General features: G+C 37.2%; 1 protein-coding gene across 6 annotated transcripts in view; it reads left to right on the forward strand.

The window, feature by feature from the left end:
• DAZAP1 (DAZ associated protein 1) overlaps positions 1-20,001 on the forward strand; it is a 35,504-nt gene that overhangs the window by 2,842 nt on the left and 12,661 nt on the right. For 3 of the 6 annotated variants that reach the window (XM_073324190.2, XM_073324193.2, XM_073324192.2), the window contains exons 2-7: positions 6,503-6,543; positions 7,132-7,298; positions 7,577-7,642; positions 11,488-11,598; positions 14,906-14,954; positions 19,722-19,804. In XM_073324190.2, coding sequence (XP_073180291.1) covers positions 6,503-6,543; positions 7,132-7,298; positions 7,577-7,642; positions 11,488-11,598; positions 14,906-14,954; positions 19,722-19,804 — 517 coding nt within the window. Of the gene's footprint in view, positions 1-6,502; positions 6,544-7,131; positions 7,299-7,576; positions 7,643-11,487; positions 11,599-12,270; positions 12,865-14,905; positions 14,955-19,721; positions 19,805-20,001 lie in introns of those variants that run through there. The other 3 variants (XM_073324191.2, XM_073324194.1, XM_073324195.2) reach the window with 3 other exon arrangements.

A 20,001-nucleotide genomic window follows, 5' to 3' on the forward strand; every position in this document is an offset into this window, starting at 1 on the left:
AGTTTTGTAAATTTGGGATTTGTGGTTGAAAATATTTAATACCTGAGTATATATAGTCTCATACTGCTGTGAGCCCCTAAGACTCGTGTTCTCTTGATTACTGGTGAAACCTGCTTCTGTTATTTCATACCATATCGGTTATGATCGCCTATGTAATTGAAGGGAAAACCTACATGAGATTCCAAGGCGTATCACCTAGCTGGATGATACATTATACACACAAGGGCTGTAATCCCTTGCACTAGCTGGGACAGATAGAGATTTTGTGGATACTATTCACTGCCGTTACTACTGAGAGTCAAAGAAAATGGTGCACTCCTGGAGGACTCTGTAGTCTACTGAAAGGACACTGAAAACAGCTGACGTATTTATCAGCTAGGATATTAATTAGAGATTTAGTTTAATAAGAGTCTTTCTGTTATAGTTAATTCAAAACTTTCACATAGTTGAGTTTCACATAGACAGAGTTCGCACATTGACTCCAGAGGTGGGATGGAGCTGCTTTGCATGTCATTTATTCCTCCTCCACTTGTAGTGTCCCATGCAAACTACTCTGGGATGAGATGAAGCATGCAAAACTTCAGAACCATCAGCTTTGTCTGAGAGAAGTTAACTTCAACTGTACTATGGGTTGATCAGAGCAGCTACATAATGTAAATTGTTATATATAGCTTTGTGAAAACATTGATTTGTGTGTGTGAGAGAGAGAGAGAGAAGTACACTTGCACAATACTTGAACTGATGGCAAGAGTTTACTGACTACCTGTCCTTAAGTGTTCGTACAAGCAAAGCTGTAAATGGCCAAGCCTCAGCTTGTGTAATAAGACTCATGAGAACAGGTTGATGATGGTATAAGCTAAATGTTGCAAGATGAGCAATCCTCTTGCACTGTCCTTAAATATTTCGCTTCTGTCAGCTTTCTTTTATATTGTGCCTATATCCTTGTTTTAGGCAGGTGGGTTGGTTAAATAGGGTTTACTTTTGCTCAGTATATTAGAATCCATCCATCACAGAGCCAAAGGCTAAGATTGTCTTGGCTTTTGCCATTCTATAGTATGCATATAAATAGAAGTGCTCTATTTACATACAGCTGCTGCAGTTGACCTTAGACAACCCTTCTTTTTTTGTTTGAATATTTGTCTGTGAGGTGGCTTGAAATAATTTATAACAGAACTGGAAGGTTTCAGTGGTCATTATCGAGAAGGGGAGCTCCCTGCAGTCAAACAACTAGATGGTCTGTCAGAAACCCACAGATGGTATATTTTTTTTATATTTGATAACCTGGCATAGACTAGTTGTATGTGGCTGATGAAGAGCATATTGCTAATCCAGAGTCCTAGGTTTAAAACAAAAGCTAAAATAGTTGCCTTTTTTATTTATAGTGAAATTCAATTGTGAATATTTTGTTATACACAAAACTACCTTATTTATTTAAAAAAAAAATTCTTGTGTTCCTGTTAGGCAGTATTACAAACTTTCTTTTCACAGAATAGGTACAGCATAGGAAAGAGCAGTGAAAGCCATTGTGTGTCTTTCTCTTTTGTATGCATCCGATGAAGTGAGCTGTAGCTCACGAAAGCTTATGCTCAGATAAATTGGTTAGTCTCTAAGGTGCCACAAGTACTCCTTTTCTTTTTGCGAATACAGACTAACACGGCTGTTACTCTGAAACCTTTCTCTTTTGTGGGGACCAGATCTAAGGAAGAGTGCAGTTCTCATCTTGGCCACTTTGGTGAGACTGCTACCAGAACTGTTTTTGTATCTGCCTATGGACAGTTGGATGGAAAGAAATTTTCTTCGCTCAGATAACCAAATAGACCATCTGGTGGTAGACTTGTTAAAACCAAAAAATGACATGTTACTCAAAACTGTTGTCCACAATGTGTGGGTTCCTTTGAACTGATGCTGCAAACACTTCAATGGCTAGAGACAGGACAAAATCATTTTTAGCACCATTATGGAAAACATTCTTGACATGTAAGCCTTGTTTAATAGTATCTTCCAGGAAATCTCCCACTGTTGCACACTACTCTTGGTGCAGCTTCACTGGTGGTAACAAATGATGGGTGTGCCCAGGCATTTTTGGTTTTGTATCATTTAGACCAGCTTTCAGCAGGGTTGGGTTATATGGCGGTTAAAACACTGAAGCCCTGTATACACTAGTATCATTAGTGAGGATATGCTAATGATCATTCCTCCAAAACAATTTAAGTGTGGACATAGTCAGTGTTTCTGTACGAGTGCTGAAAATTGTCCTTTGTACGCTGATAGTCATTTTCTGGACTGGTTCATGTGAACTGACTGAACTGTTCTCAGCAGCAAATCAGTTTTCTAGTGCAGTTAAGGCTTATGTTATTGCTGAGTTGGTCTGTCTATGAACCAGTGACTTAGAGGTGAAATCCCTGATCCAACTAGGCAAATTTTAAAATACCGTATAAGTAGATTAAAATTTGTACAATATGTTCATTATTTTTAGACTCTGGAAACCTAAATTCTTAAAGTATATTTATTTTCTGTCATTTGCTGAGCAGCTGAGGTAAGCTTGAGATGTCTTGGAGCAAGCTGGTGTAAAGTGTGTTTTAAAAAAAAAAAACAATTCAAGAAAAATTAAAATTACAGCTCCTGGAATCAAATTTTAGCTCCTGAGGCTTGATTGCAGCCATTTTCTAAAGTGCCATACCTCCCTGGAGCTCCTAGCTCAAGTGAACAGGTGAAGTCTATGCTACTATTACTAATCTTCTATACAGCAGAATTATCCAAAATTCCTGTTGATTAATTACTACTGCACCCACAACTCTGTAAATTAGCTCCTGCTGAGCTGACTGGTGCCTTATGGCAGCCATTGTTAGGGAGTAGCTGGAGTAGCTATTTGTTTAATGGGTTTCAGAGTAACAGCCGTGTTAGTCTGTATTCGCAGTCTGTATTGCATCTGAGGAAGTGAGCTGTAGCTCACGAAAGCTTATGCTCTAATAAATTGGTTAGTCTCTAAGGTGCCACAAGTACTCCTTTTCTATTTGTTTAATAGAACCAGTTTCTTCTGCATAAAGCAGGTGAGAGGAAGTTGCAACATTTTCTCATAGGGTAAAGTAGCTCTTTTTTTTTTTTTTAAATCTATGGGCTGAGAATGGGAAAAATACAAATGAAACTTTCTCCTCTCATGGGGAGACACTTTTTTCTGAGTTCAGCTGAGCTTTGGCCATACACTGCACTATAGCAAAGTGGAAAACAAAAACAATAGACAGTTTCCTCTTTTCTCTGGAGAAAGATCAGGAAAAACAGGACATTTTCTTATGAAGTAGACAGCCCTGTCATATTAGTGTAAACTCAGTTACTTACTAAAATATAACAGGTGGCCCTTTAATTAAGATGCTGCTTTTGAGTAAGAGGGCCAAATGTTGGGATGGCCTTAAGTTAGCTTTTAATTATGGGATGCACTTTTTGTATATGTAGGGTTTTTTAAAATGCTAAAATTGATATGCATGTGCATACAGTTGCAAATCAAGTAGTCCAGCATCTGTGCACAGATAGAAATTTTGGGGCATGCTGTAACATGGAGAACTTGTGGGTACAGATTTAGATGCTGTTTCTAAAAACTTGCCCTTGACCCAGATTTCTGCTACATTTTAGTTTAAGAATTGATTTTGTTATTTAAAGAAATGACCATTTTTTATAGTCAGTGTTTTGGTCCATAACTTCTTGATATACAACAGGCATGAGACTGTCCTCACTTGTTACTTTTAAACTGAATCATAAGGTGACATTGTAGGTATGGTTTCACAGTTCAGTATTAAGGAGTTGTCTGGTGGTTGGTCTCAAACCTGGAAGTCAGTACTCCAAGGTTCATTTTCTAATTCTGTGTCTGACTTTCATGACTGTGGCTGGGTCACTTCTGTTTCACATTTTTCAAATGGGTAAACTGAATAATAACTTCTAAACACCTTGATAAACTCAGATGAAAGGCATTGTATGAATACATATGTCACTGTCACACCTCTTGTCTTTGTAACAAAAGCACAAATTCTGACCAACCAGCATACCTAAGCAATGCATTTTGATTGGTTTTCAAAGCTACCTATTATGACAATTTTACTAAAACTAAATACCATATTTTGGTATTCCAGATGTTCAGTGACCGACTGTGTTCTGTTTTTAAAGGGGGGGAGCACGCAATTTTATGTTTGCCATTCGGTTTCAACAGCAGCAATGTTATTTTTCATAAGAGTTAGTTCAAATGGGCTTGTCGTCTTTACCTAGTGCCCGAAGGCATCCTAGGAAATGCCTTCTTACTACATCCCAGTCTTCTTTGAATGTCACATTTAATATAAACTTATTTCTGGAAACTAAAATAATTTAAGAATTTACTAATGAGTCTGAGAGTCATTAATTTCAAGTAATGTTGTTTTTTTAAAAAAAACCCTCATATCTAATGTAGGATCAAACAAAACATGATGTGCTGACTGCAGAGCAAAGTTTACAGAATTACTAGACTATGTATTTTCCTTGTGGGAAAGGCCTTGGGCATTCTGTTCTATTACCATGAAGCAGAAATCTTTGCTATTAATTTTATGTGGAAGGTGCTCAGATACTATGGTAATGGGTAGCAGTATGTAAAGATAGTTTTATTCTATGATAAGAGCTTGTTAGGAGAAGACTCTTTTCAGATAGAACCAAATTAGCATAAATTTCCACTTTTATTTGGTATCTTGCGTGTCTTCTTCAAGCAGAGAGACTACCATACAAAAATGGTGCAGTCTGCAATCTTAGACTGCAAATCATTAATTTTGTGTTTCAGAAATTAGCTACAGAAGTATCTTTTTGTAGACTGACTGTCAGGACTTTGTAACTAGCGGAGCCTAACTGCTGTTTAGTTTTCACTGCAGTTAACAGACAACTTGACAGGGATGCTGTTAGGTTAGATTTTCCCTAGAATGATGTACTTATTGTGAAAATGAGCTTTCAGAGACCTAAAGACCAAACATTAGAAATGTTTCCCTGTTTTTTGAGCCACTACACATTTAAAAACTAAACTTTCCCCTGCAGTTTTTAACCTGAACTTTGTAGTTAGTTTTCCTTTCACTTATTGACTAGAATCTGATGGTAACCAAAAATGAATCAGACTAGTCTTCCAAGATAAGTGAAGTAGCAACATATAAGTAGCAAATAATCACTTTTAATGTTTTGATGGCTATGTAAGAATTTCTTTTTATGGATTTTTGGGTCTGACTTTCTCTTTCTGATTTTTGGGAAACCAAAGACAAGTGGGTGTAACTCACCTAAAGAACCAATTCCAGCTTACTGATTTGAGAGTAGGGGGAATTCAAATGTTCTCTAAGTTTATAGTTAGGTCAAAGGGAAAGCTGTATACAGAAGTTCCAGGTGATTGGAATTAATGATGGCTGAATTTTTCATTATTGTGTTTAGTTCAACATGCTTTAAAGTGAAGCATGTATCTTTGGTAAACATGATTCCCATTGGGCTTTTACCATATGGTAAAAATGGTAAAAATACCATATGGCATACAAGAAATTTGCTATATCATTTCCCTGTGTTTACACATTTTATTGCTTGACATTTGGAAGTTGGTACAAGATAACTTTAGTAATTGAGGTGGAGTAAATTTTCATACCCCAGTAGTTTTAAAGATAATCTCTTGAAGGAAAGGTAAAGTGACATACATTAGAGAACTTGGGAAATCTGCTATAACATTTATTCTTACAAAGGGGATACAGGGACTGCAGTATTTTCAGTGTTTACATATCCCGTTGGTTACTCTACAGTTATTAAAATCATCTGTTATCTAGTTGGGTTGTTTATCGTTCTTAACAATTTTGTATGTTTCATTCAACATTCAGTGTTTAATGGGTTTATTAAAACAGTCACACTAATGTTCTCTGAGCTTATTCTCAGAGGGTCCATGCAAGACCCTACGCACTACTTCAGACCCTTAACTCGGGAATAAAATGGTGAATAGATCCTTGATCATACTGTCTGAACTGAGATTTTCACAACATGAACAACACCGCTTGGCCCCAAAGAGTAGATAAGTAAAGATATTTGATGTCGTCTTTCTTCTGGATATTTTAGTGCTAGACATCTGTTTTCTTTTATTTCATGTTGAAGCTATCGATGTTTGATTTACCTTCTGCTTTTCTAGCACATTTCATATCTGCTATTTCAAATGAGAATAAATATATTCATGGTATAAATGTGCAATCCTATACCTGTGGGGTGCAGAAGAAGTAATACTTCAGTGTTTTTAAATCTTTTCCTATACTCATAGTATGTAACAGCTGAAGATAATCTTGAAATAAAAGTGGAAACTTAAAAGCAAAGGAGAAATTCATCTTCAGTGAGTAACAGGCTTTGAATTCTTCAAACTATGCTAATTTACTACATTAGCTAGATGAAAGCACAAACAGGTTGTGTATGTTATTACTTAAAATAATGCATGTTGTTTGATTCAGACCTCATACTTAACCACAATATGTTGTTTGAATTACAGAAAGTTGTTTGTGGGTGGCCTAGACTGGAGTACAACACAAGGTAAGTTATGTATTCTACAACCATTATACCAAAACATTACAAAGGACAAAACTTTATACCTCATACTTTCTTATAAAGTAATATAGTAGTAAAATCTCTGGAAAATTCAAATGAGTCTTTACTACTAATCTTCAATTTTGTTGCTTTTTAATGAATGATGGTAATAGAATTCCTGTAAAGAAACTTTAAATTTAAGTTTCTCTCCTGATTGTGGTGTTCATCTTTACATTGTGTCACTTTCATATCTCCTGGACAAGGATATGGAGAAATTTTATATTCCCTGGTTATGTTGGTTGGTATTTGGAAACGTTGGTTTTGACATCCCTTAAAGTGCTGACTCAGAAATAGCAGATCTCTGTTTTGAAAACTAATTTACTGCACTATTTTCTTCCATCTGCCTGAGTGGAATTAAAACAATGAGCACCTTTGGTTTTCAGATACATGGCTAGTATATCCTCTTTAAATGGTACAAATCATCAGGTGCCAGGTTTTAGCAAGTGCATATTAGAAGATTTAGACATATCAGTTTTACAAAAAGTTATACTCTTTAATTGCTGGTTCTGCTTAATACCATATTTTTTTTAACAGAAACTCTCCGTAGCTACTTTTCCCAGTATGGAGAAGTTGTAGACTGCGTAATAATGAAAGATAAAACAACAAACCAATCTCGAGGGTTTGGATTTGTCAAATTTAAAGATCCCAACTGTGTGGGAACAGTACTGGCTAGCAGACCACATACATTAGATGGTCGAAATGTAAGTTTACCTTTCACTTTGGTTTTAACTATTTAGACTATGACTAGGTCTTTAATATTTTTTTAAAATCCGTGAATGTAAAAGTAATTTGGGTGGTGGTTGACATATGAATAATTCAAGCTATGTTTAATATAGTTCTTTCTGAAATGTGTAATCTGGGGGTAACTTTTATCAGAAGTGTTAAGTTTAGAGAGTGGCATCCACAGCTGCTTTGAATTCATTTATTAGAGCAAAATATTCTGCACACTCAGAACTGACCAATTTGGAACTTGTTACAGATTGATCCAAAGCCATGTACGCCTCGGGGAATGCAACCAGAAAGAACACGGCCAAAGGAGGGATGGGTAAGGAGAGATCCTTAAAGTATACTGATAGATATATTCTAAGGTCTTTCTGGCTAGCGGCCTGTGCTCTTCACCCCATACACATCATGAATATCATGTTGGTATTTCTCGCAGTTCCTGATCATCTTACATACATTTTAGAAAGCTCTTTAGCCTGCTTGGAACTGAGAGAGAAATGCAGAAGTATTGGTGTAAAACACAGTAAGCAGTTGGTATTAAGGCCAGATATCTTCTTAATTAAATTAAAGCTGACTACATTTTATATTCTGGTGTGTGAAGGAGCTTACATTGATACATGCTGCTTCAACAGAATTTTTAGTTCTAACAGCCAAGTGGTTTTTTCCTAGGGGTGCAGCTCTCGTTGGAGTTGTTGGTTATGCTACTAGGTCTTTTGTTCAAAGATTCTTGCCGTTTTAACTGACATTGTGACATACCTACTGATTGCTTCTAGATGTACAACAAGCCAGAGTGTGGGAATCAACGAAATACCTTTGACAAGAAGCAAGTATGATTGAATGTGGGTAATGGTGGTCTGTGACTATGCAAGGATAAATAGAGTAGAAGTTAAATTGTATGCTTTTGTGAAATTTCAAACAGGCTAAATCTGAATAAGCTCTTATGTCTGATTTACAAGAGTCAAACAAAGTTCAAGAATTTCATCAACACTTGTATTTTGGGTTTTTTTGGGGGGGGAGGTGGGAGAGGTAGGGGGATGAATTACGGTAATTAAAAACTTATTTATGTCACTTATACTGTGGTAGCATCAGGTATTGTACCATAGCTTAACCTCCACCGCCATCTTTTTGGGGAAGAAAACTGGATTATTGCTCTGTTTAAAGTTCTGCTATATTGTGAACACATTTTTTTCTGAAATATATTTATTTTACTTGTTTAATTTTATTACTGTTCTGTCTCCTGTTTGTGTGTGGTGGTGGTGGTGTTGGTTTTTTTTAATCTAATTGGTAAAGTAGCTGTTTAGCATCTACTTTTTTACCTGTTGTTTGGATAGTGTAACTTCTAAAATCTATGAGTGAGCATGCAAAGCACAAAATGAGGATGAAATCTTTGCAGTTATAGGCAAAAGGTTTTTGACTGACCTTTTTTAATCAACTGATGTCCCTTTCAGTCTTCCTTTATGGTTAGGTCTACAAATTGAGCTCTGTTTCAGAGGGGTAGCCGTGTTAGTCTGTATCAGCAAAGACAACAAGGAGTCCTTGTGGCACCTTAGACACTAACATTTATTTTGGCATAAGCTTTTGTGGGCTAAAACCCACTTTTATCAGGTGCATGAAGTGAAAAATACAGTAGGCAGGTATATATATTACAGCACATGAAAAGATGGGAGTTGCCTTACCAAGTTGGAGAGTCAGTGCTAATGGCCAATTCAATCAAGGTGGATGTCACCCATTCCTAACAGTTGACAAGAAGGTGTGAGTATCAACAGAGGGGAAATTACTTTTTGTAGTGACCCAGCCACTCCCAGTCTTTATTCAGGCCTAATTTGATGGTGTCATGTTTGAAAATTAATTCCAGTTCTGCAGTTTCTCGTTGAAGTCTGTTTTTGAAGTTTTTTTGTTGAAGAGTGGCCACTTTTAAGTCTGTTATTGAGTGTCCAGGGAGATTGAAGTGCTCTCCTACTGGTTTTTGAATGTTACAATTCTTGATGTTTGGTTTGTGTTAATTTATTCTTTTGTGTAGAGACTGTCTGGTTTGGCCAGTGTACATAGCAGAGGGGCATTTCTAGCACATATCACATTGGTAGATGTGCAGGTGAATTAGCCCCTGATGGTGTGGCTAATGTGGTTAGGTCCTATGACTGTGTCCCTTGAATAGATATGTAGACAAAGTTGGCAACAGGGTTTGTTGCAGGGATTGGTTCCTGGGTTAGTGTTTTTGATGTGTGGTGTGTAGTTGCTGGTGAGTATTTGCTTCAGGTTCGGGGGCTGTCTGTAAGCAAGGATTGGCCTGTCTCCCAAGTTCTGTGAGAGGGAGGGATAGTCCTTCCGGAGGTTGTAAATCCTTGATGATGCACTGGAGAGGTTTTACTTGGCGGCCGTAGGTGACAGTTAGTGGCTTTCTGTTACTTTCTTTGTTGGGCTTGTCCTGTAGTAGGTGACTTCTGGGTACCCTTCTGGCTCTGACAGTCTGTTTCTTCACTTCCCCAGGTGGGTATTGTAGTTTTAAGAACGCTTGATAGAGATCCTGTAGGTGTTTGTCTCTGCCTGAGGGACTGGAGCAAATGAGGTTGTATATTAGGGCTTGGCTGTAGACAATGGATCATGTGATGTGGTCTGGATGAAAGCTGGAGGCATGTAGGTAAGTTTAGCGGTCAGTAGGTTTCTGGTCTGGGGGGGGGTGTTTGTGATTATTGCTTATTTGCACTGTAGTGTCCAGAAGGTAGATCTCTTGTGTGTACTGGTCCAGGCTGAGGTGAATGATGGGGTGGAAATTGTTGAAATTCTGGTGGAATTCCTCAACGGCCTCCTTCCCATGCGTCCAAATGATGAAGGCGTCATCAATGTAGCGCAAGTAGAGTAGGGGCGCTAGGGGACGAGAGCTGAGGAAGCATTGTTCTAAGTGAGGCATAAAAATGTTGGCATACTGTGGGGCCATTCGGGTACCCATAGCAGTGCCGCTGACTTGAAGGTATAAATTGTCCCCAAATCTGAACTCTGTTTCTGAGGAACAGTAAATCCTGAACATGAACTGCTTGGTGTAAGCTTCATCTATCTACTTGGGGAATATGATGGGGATATATTATATTTAAAATGGCTGCGGGAATAGGTGCACTTGGGTAAAAGTTTCAGAAGGACTTAAATGACTTAGGAGCCTGCGTCCTTTTGACTTCCATTGAGATGTGGGCCCTAAGTGTGTCATCACCTTTTTAACACAACTTGTGGTTTTGAGTCACTTAGTCACTTCTGAAAATTTTATCCTGAGTGTCTATCCTGTAAGCAAATATACTGAAGTAGAAACTATCTGACTACAGTTTAGGGCTGATCAGTGTAAATTCTCTGCTACCCAATTTCCCCCCAAAAAGTATTGTTCTAATTACCCAGAATTGTAGAAATCCATGAAAAAGTTACTTTAATGAAGTCTGTTTTACTTGGACTCTTATCTTGATTTCCCAGAATAACATGTTTAGTCTTCCAGTGGTTGTGAACCAAGTCCACCTGGCTTGTAAATTCATGGTTGCTGAAATTGAGTATAGAGTCAACTGTTGATAGGCCTCAACCTTTTCCAGGCTGTAAGTAGCTCTCACTTTAAAAAAAAAAAAAAAAAAAAAAGTGGCTTTAAGTAATCCGTGACTCTGATTCTTCGATAGCCACGGGAATGTTTAGATAGAGTACAGCCCAGGTCTACTACAGATGTTCCTCCACCTTTATTTGGGTGATTGACTAATCAACATTCAAGTTCTGCTAATGACATCAGTAATATTTTAATTACCCAACTTTTGTGGATTGAAAGAATGTAAATGATAGTGTCTAAAAATCCCCTTAAGGTTAAGAGGATGCACAACTCACAACCTGCTGGTTAATACTGCTTAATTAAGAAATTAATAAATAAATGCTTTCAGAACATTGCCCTCAGTTCTCATCCTTACCAAGAAAGAACACCAAGTTATAGCTAAGCATACCAAATTAATGAATCCAGAACAGGCTTTTGCTCCATTTGAAATAAAATGGGTGGCCTGCAAGTTTGGACTTCAATTTGAATTGTGACTTTTTGTAGTCCTAGAATGCAAAATGGATTAGAGCAACCCACCTTCATGTACCAGTGGAGGAGATTATGCTACAGTGTTTATCACAGTTCTAACTAACAGTATTTTATTCCTTTTGATTTAGCAGAAAGGACCCAGAAGTGATAACAGTAAATCAAATAAAATTTTTGTTGGTGGGATCCCCCACAACTGTGGCGAGACTGAGCTCAGGGAATACTTCAAGAAATTCGGAGTGGTGAGTCATTCATCATCATGGCAAGCATCAGCTGGTTACAAGATGTTTTTTCCCCCTGTCTTCATTCTGATTTCATTAAGCTGTCAAATCTTAGTGTTAATTTAGGCAAACTGCCAAAGAGACATATTGACGTGTTTTGTGATAAAGTACAGTAAACGTTTACTTTTGCAGCACATTTGCCGTTTTTCATAAGATCTCTTGCCCTCATGTGCACAACTTGTTATGCACCTTCCCTTGCCTCCTTTGGTTTAGCTATTCCTGTTACTATTTTCTCTCCCCCCTTCAAAGGGGGGGGGGAACCCTCGAGTTTAATTATGACTTGAGTATAAATGTGACTTATCACCCTCCTTTCAGCTGTTGTTCTAGTGTTCTGTAGTTTTATTATGAAAACTTTCCATTTGCTTTTGGAACAGCAGGTACTTCAGTGAATTTGCATCACCACAGGTCTCTGTCCTCTACCAAGTAAGCAAATTGGTAAAAGACTTTTTGGTGATCCACTTGACATTGTTTTGGTTTCATGATGCTGTTTTAAAAGTAACTGAATTCTTTCAGTCTTTAGAATCTCATTTCTAGGGTCAGACTACGAGTCATGCAGTTTCTTACTCACGCTTTTCTTGAAATTTTGCCAGCTTCAGTTTTAAGTTGATATAGAATGAAAATTTCCAGATATGACTTCATTAAACTCACATTTATTTCTACTTTTATTGTCAGATTTTTTCTGGAATAGGTAAATTGTTACAAGGTTCAAAGATTAGTTTGTATATTAAGTTCAATTTAAAATATTGTGGAGTAGTATACATTTTATATGACTGTTCATGTCAGTTGTATTGGTCATAATGTCAAAAGCAAAGAGATTCACAGTGGCTATTGATTGGTTGCCGTCACTCCAAAATGCTTTTGTCACCATCTTCACCTTTAAATCACCTATCTTTCTAAATTCCATCAGCAGTCCAAAGCATCTATGTAGCCATCTTTCTTAAGTGGTATAATGATGTTTTTCAATGAAAGTTGATTAAAACAATCTTTTTTAAAAAAAAATTACCAACACCAATGGCTAATAGATGTTTCTTTAGTTTGAAAAGCTGCGACAGACTGAGTTTACAAATAAAAATGGGGAATGGAATCCATAGTTGTGGAGCATAATTTCTAAAGGCTCTTCTCGCAGACTTATGGCTTTCCAATTCTGACCTGGATGGCTTGGGAGATACAGGGTTAAGTTCCATCAGATATAGGAGGCCACAACCATTGAGTGCAAGTGCCATAAAAGTAAGTAGAACACTTTATAGTTAAAATAGAATTTGGGGAGCCAGGGTAGCATTCTTAAGACAGGTTTCAGAGTAACAGCCGTGTTACTCTGTATTCCCAAAAAGAAAAGGAGTACTTGTGGCACCTTAGAGACTAACCAATTTATTTGAGCATAAGCTTTCGTGAGCTACAGCTCACTTCATCGGGCTGTAGCTCACGAAAGCTTATGCTCAAATAAATTGGTTAGTCTCTAAGGTGCCACAAGTACTCCTTTTCTTTATTCTTAAGACAAGAATTGTGTGTATAGTCATTTAAGTACCTGTAGAAATCTGGGATCCTGCATTCTGAGAAAAACACATTCAAGAGCACACAGAATTACAGGTATAGCAGCCTGAAAAACTAGAAGCTAAGACACAACACAAAAAGGCAGGCTCTGATTCTAAGAGACCTATGGGGATTATTACTGACCAGTGTGGCAAGGAGGACTCAAACCAAGCCAAAGCAGTATCGAACAGACCAGCAGAACAGATGTGTCAAAATAATATATGGCTTGCTGTCATGCTGCCAAATGGCCTACCAGCTCTAAATGATGACAAACCTGAGTCAGCAGAGTTCGATAATATACCTTCAAGTGAGTGTATCTTTTGTGGTGATCTCCAAAACATGACTGGAATCTTTCACAGAAGTTGGAGAGCAAGACAAATGGGTATCAGACTAATAGATTATTTCAGCTGCTTGAGATACAAATGTTCTAAGCTAAATTGAAAGTAGTTTTTTAAGGCAGGGATGTAGTGATATAGGAATAGCCACAAGATTATGAAACTGGAAACTTTCTGGTTTATTTTTATATTTATCTTGAAAATGGCCAAATAAGCTGCCTTTAAAATTGGCATTAAAATAAATGTCACCCCTGGGGTTAGTCTCTGCAGATCACATTAATTGTGCAGTGAATTTTTATTCTGAAAAACCTGGAGGGGGTGATTAACATTGAAAATAATCAGCCCTAAAGCAGTACAGATGAACTCTGTTTAATACATGCATGTGCTCTGAACTAGTTTTACAGTATTTTGGAGACTCTGTACTTCAGAGTATTTCAAAATAAAATGGAGACATCCATTTCAGCTCCAATAAGCTTGCATTGAAACTTGCACTTAAAACATGGCTGCTACTCTGAAACCTTTAATATTTTATGGAATTTAGTCTCAATACAAATTTTTCACAATAACTCTCGAGGGCCCAGTTGGCTTTTCTGTGTAATATTTACCAGTGTTTGCCAAGGAAGCATTTTTTGAACTTTTATCCTGTTTTCCTCCAGCTTAAATGATCATAGTTCTCAAAAACTTTCAGCTTCTCTGCATGTGTATGTGATAACATCTCAGACTTAACACCAGTTTTGTAATTTAGCATTATAATCACTTCCATATTTAAACAATTCACGTGTAGAACAATCATTAGCATTACCCACTGGCATAACTTTGCTTAAACATCACAGAAATGTCTTATCTCAGGGACACCACGCTCCACGGAGAGGCATAAGCATGTGTGGAACTACATACAATACAATTCAGAAAAGCTACACAAATCCTATATTAGTCAGTAAAGTAGTTGGAATTAAGGCTGCCTCGTTCAGGATGAGGGTGGAAATGTGCATGTTGTGGAAGAAAGGTAGTTGAGACTGTGAAGTAGTACTGAAAAGGGGTGTTGAATGATTTAATTGTTTTCTTATTTTTATGGTCTGGTTAGTGGGATAAACAGTTTTGCAACCGTAACACCACTTTATCAATGTTTTTGGTGGGTAAATTTTGTTGCAGTCCTAAATAAGCAGCAATGTGGTTATACTTTAGCTGCTAGGAACAAATGAACTCAATTAGAATTTTCATAATTGGGAAGTGTTGCTCTTTACTGGAGTTTATTTGCATGTGCTGTGACAGACAAATATTGATGGCTACATCAGACATTTAATTGTGCTTTGTGGAATGAGTGCTGGAAACCAGCCTGTTCTTCTCTGCTTGTATCACTCCTCTGATAACATAGTTAGTAGAATTTCCCTTCTCTCTTCCAGGTCACTGAAGTTGTAATGATCTATGATGCAGAGAAACAGAGGCCCCGAGGTAAAGGCTGATCTACTTTGTCCTTGAAATTTCTTCATCCTCTCCTGTAGTCAGATGGCAAACTATTTCACACCATCAAAAAACGTAGTGGTTTTTTTTTTGTTTGTTTTTTTTGTTTTTTTTACATTGCCTCAGGAAAAGATTTCAGTGGACAAATATCACAAACGTAGGCTTTTCATACACAGCTTCATTTGGTGTCTGTGTTTTTAAAGTCAGATGTTACATATTCATTTTTTGCTGGTTCTTTTTACTTGAATATGAACAGAATTAAACATCTGACCGAACATGTGGTTTTTAAAATAATATTGAAAACGTTCAATTAACTAATTTGCCTCAGATTTCCCACCTCCCCTGTTTTAACATGAAGGTATGTTAAAGTCTACAGTTGCTTTGTATTCAGTTTTTTTCTTTGTGGTTCAAATTATCTCTAAACATGAGATTGGAATCAGATCCATCCATTTGTGCTTTTTGTTTTGGTTAAATGTCTTCACTTGAAATTCAAGGAAAAACAATTTTCTTAAATTACATAAATTACATGCCTTTGAGAAGTTGTTTATATGTTTGCAGGAACTATATGTCCCCATTCATGCTAGAATTATTATTTGTGTTCCTTAAGAAGGAAAGCAGTTAATAGGCTATATGAGCGAGTCTGTAACCTTTGGTCAAAATATGAAGTAATTTTCATGTCATCCACTTTTCATTGCATCAATCATCTATTTGTTGACTATTACAGAGGCAATATTGTAAAAGTACATGAAGTTTAGTTGCACTGATCACCTTGTAGCATGTGAGACATGCTAGAGAATAGTTTGCCATCTGAACTTTCATTTCTCCTCTGACTCCATTATTAAGAACTATATTCACTTCATATTTATTAAGCTAAGTCAAGTCTTAGTTTTATTTTTAATTTAGACATACATCCTTAGTGGCATATTTAAGTGTTTCATAGTAAAGTACAGTAATGTTAAGTAAGTTTGTTTTTTTTTTCGTTTTTTTTTCCTTTTTCTCTCTGTGAATTGTTTAACTGTGATTAACGATATCTCTTTAGATTTCTTCTCTCTAGGTGATAATTTATCACAGAGGTACAGGCCAGTTCCACAGTCAGAGGAAGGGCGGGCTTTGTCTTTATTGGGGTGTAAACGAAGTTTCAATATATTTGTTTTGTTTTTGCCTTGATAATAGTCTTAATCCTCTTGCAACTGATCTGTTCTCCTTAAATAGAAAACAAATTCATCCATTCAGTAAATGCTGTAGAGCATCTTATTTTAAATAGAGGCGGCAGTGGAGACCAAAATAAACACCTGATTAAAACTTGCCTGGAGTTTTAAAACTGTCTTTTAGAAATTATTGCATCACCTGTATCTTTGAAATATTTATCCCAGTCTTGCAACCTCTGAGCAAAAAGGACTAAAACATCACAGCTGGTTTGGATTAATGGCTCCACTGCTAAAGCTGCACTAAAAAATTGATAGAAGGCTCCCAATCCACTCACAATATTAAAGGGTAAAGCAGAACTTTAAGACATCTGGGATGAAAGCCTACAAGTCCATCCATTTGAGGGAGTAGTTGTACCCCACAATTCTCTTTGATTTGTCTAATTTTAAAAAATGACTGAAATCCCTCAGTCCTGTCACTGTCGAAGCTTGCTTTTGTGTTCTCCATTTCTGTATCCTCTTCATAACATAACTGCACACAGTTTCTAAACATGGCCTCCTTAATCCCACAGAAAATGTTAGAAAAATTTCCTCATGGTTTGTATTCAGTGCTGCTGTTTGTACATCCAAGAATATTTTTCTCTTGCTTGGTATTTTGTTATGTAAAATGCTATTGAGCTTATACTCTTCTTGTTCTTTTGAATTATTATCTTAAATTTCTATGCATTAAATTGCAGACGCCCACTTATCTGCCCAAATTCTTTTCTATCCATATTATTCTGAATTTTACCTTCCTCCTTTGACTTTAGTTTTCTCACTTTCTACAAATCCCTTAGTGCATGTCATTTTACCAAGTCACTGAGAGAGAAAGATCAAAATTGGCCCTGTTACTGTCCCCTATGGCAGTCTACTGCTACTTCCTCCATCTCAGACTGCTTACAACAAGAAAACTAGGGGCCAGATCCTCAGGTGATATAAATCATGGTTGCTGTGTTGACCTCTGAGACTCTGGCCCTGGCTCTTCAATACTCAAGTCCCCAGTCCTTCAATTTACACACAATCCTATCCTTTCCACATCCCATACCTACTCATGTTGTTGTGGTCTTTTGTGCAGTGCTTTATCAAGAACTTTTCTAAATTCCAAGTAAAGTAAAAGCATAGCCAACATTATTATTATTATTTATTATTGTTGCTTCCTAAAAGAAATAATCTGCTTTGTTTGTTGTGATCTTTGTTTTCATGCTGTTTCATTAACTAAACCAACTAGGTTTCAGTAGCTCACAGGTTCTTTCTGTGTGTGTTCAGTTTCTTCGCTCTAGCTGCAATCCAGCTTCACTGTTCTCTTTTCTTGAGTCCCCCTAGATCTCATCTTAAACACAATGTGTTAATCTGTCTAGTCCATCAGTAAACTTTTGCCTTCGAAAAAGTTAGAGCAAGTCTTCCAATAGCTATATTTATCGTTTTTTACTACATCCTCTTAAAATTTTGTGGCCGTTCCCATCTGCTCTGGAGTTCTGTCATCTGTAATCATTCTCATTTCTTAAATACTCTTTTTATGTTATCATGTTTGGGTCTTTAAAAAATTGTCTGTTTGCCTGATACATGGCATCTGTCTACTGACTTCGCCCAATTTTCTGTGAACAAACTTTAACGGACCATCTCAGTAGTTGGATGGGTATCATCTGTTTTTCCCTCATCTTTTGAGACGGAAAGCTATAATATTAAAGTGATCTAATACTCAATGCAGACTTGAATGTGTCCTCTTTCTACTCCAGTGCTGGTGAGAATTCCAGTTAACTTCAGACAAATATATTGATGAAATGCTGCTTTCAGTTTTGAGGCTGCTTTCATCATAGACCAACAAAACTTCGTTTATACTGCCAGTCTCTTGTGTGTGGGAAATGCTAAAAGTTTTTTCCTTTTATTTTAATTTTATTTTAGTGATGTCTTTTGCTCTTGTTGCTGACAGCAGAATTTGACCTGCTGGAATCTATTTTGGCCTGTATCTTTGTGTATTTTATATATAAACCTTCTCTACAATAGGCCTCTTTGGGCTTACCCAACCCAGTTGGATAAGCTTAGAGAGACACTAACTGTTATAGATACTGTATTTCTGTTTAATGCTTTAGAGCAATATATGGCTGCTGTCAGCACTAGCTGCAAAGCAAAATGCAAACCAAGGGGGAAATCTTGGGTTTCAGAAAAGCAGAAATGCACCCATATTCCATATGCTTTTGATGCTGCACCTTGTTTTGTTTTTTTTTCTTTCTAATTTTACTGCTGTACCCCTTAGCTAATTTAAAGAATGGCAAAACTGTTATATACTGCATGTGTTCTTACCTTTCCTGGGATTTGGTTATTCCACCAGCAGTGAGTGGTTGATGGCATGACTCAGCCTTAATGTTCTGTGAAATTAACCACTACTTTTCCACTCTCTAGGCAGTGTCAGCAGCTACAGCCTAAGCGAAGTGGTTCTCAAACTGTGACTGCAGAGAGTTCTCAGCTCACATGGTGCTGGTACCTTCTCCTTTCCAGCTGCTTCTATGGGCATTGGAACCTAGCTGCCTGTAAAAGCAGCTGGATGCTAGGAGGATCCAGTTGGATTGCTGCTATAGATGAGAGGAGGAAATTAGTTGCCCTTAGGAACACCAGAGAACCGGTGGTAGAGATGTGCAGGGAAAAAGGCTACTGGGGAACATATACTGAGATTGAAGAAGAAGGGAATCAGGCAGCAAGGGGAAGGGATAGCAACAAAACAGATTGGGCAGAGGGGAACTGACAAGCAAGAGACATGAGTGTTTTTTTGTTTTTTTTTAAAGGCAACACTGGTTAGCTTAAACAGCTAAATACTTGCTGTTTGCTGTGTAGGCAACTGCTATATTTGGCACAGGAGAGCTATGATTGGAAGGGGTAATGTCCATTAAGTGCTCTCTGTGTTAAGATATAAGAAGTTTGAGAATCTCTGACCTAGGCTGTTAATTTCTGAAGCTTATCATTCATCCATGGAATGGTAAAAATTCTCATGCTTTATCAGCTACATTTCAAAAAAATTTTCTTTGAATTTGTACTGTTTTCTAAGAAAGTAAATAGCCCACACACAAACACAATTTTTTTTTTGGGGCGGGGGGGGGAAGGGGGGGTTACTTTGCAGCATTAGTAACTGTGACAAGTGTAAGTTTTACCTGGGTTCCTAATCCTAGGATATATTTTGGTTCAAGGATAAGAGCAAAGCTGCCTTATTTTAACCTGCGGTTCCACAAACATTGTTTTTAGAAGTTGTGGTACAGTAACATTTAGGGTGTTGTAGTAGTGTTTATCTCTCCACCCATTTTAGTGGATGGATTAGATATAAGAAACTAAACATTGATTTTAATTGTTTCAGTTTGTAATGTTGCATGTATAAAACTAAGCTGAGGCATTAATTGCCCGATAATTTATATATAAAGTACACACTACAGTTTTCTCAGAGGACTGATTTTTGAGAACTTCATAACACAAGCCTTGGTTATCTGAAGCCCCTGCTTGAACCCTTGGTCCGCCCCTAATACTGTTCATCATCCTGTTTTGTGTCACAACACCCTGCTACCTTGATTCACTCTTCGTCGTTGGCTAGGTTTTGGATTTATTACTTTCGAGGACGAACAATCAGTGGACCAGGCTGTCAACATGCATTTTCACGACATCATGGGCAAAAAAGTGTGTAGTTGTAGTTTTATTTTACCTTAAGACAAAACCAAGCCTTGGGCAATTGGCAATTTCACTGGTGAAATAGAATCAGTAATTTGTGGGTTAAGCAGGGAGATCCTAAAAAGTTAAAGAAAATCCAAATTCAGGGCTTTGTCCATGATGATGGGGAAAGTCCCTTGAGTTTGCATAAGACAATGGATATGAGG

Source organism: Lepidochelys kempii, chromosome 25 (assembly GCF_965140285.1).
Source record: "Lepidochelys kempii isolate rLepKem1 chromosome 25, rLepKem1.hap1, whole genome shotgun sequence".
Taxonomy (NCBI): domain Eukaryota; kingdom Metazoa; phylum Chordata; order Testudines; family Cheloniidae; genus Lepidochelys; species Lepidochelys kempii.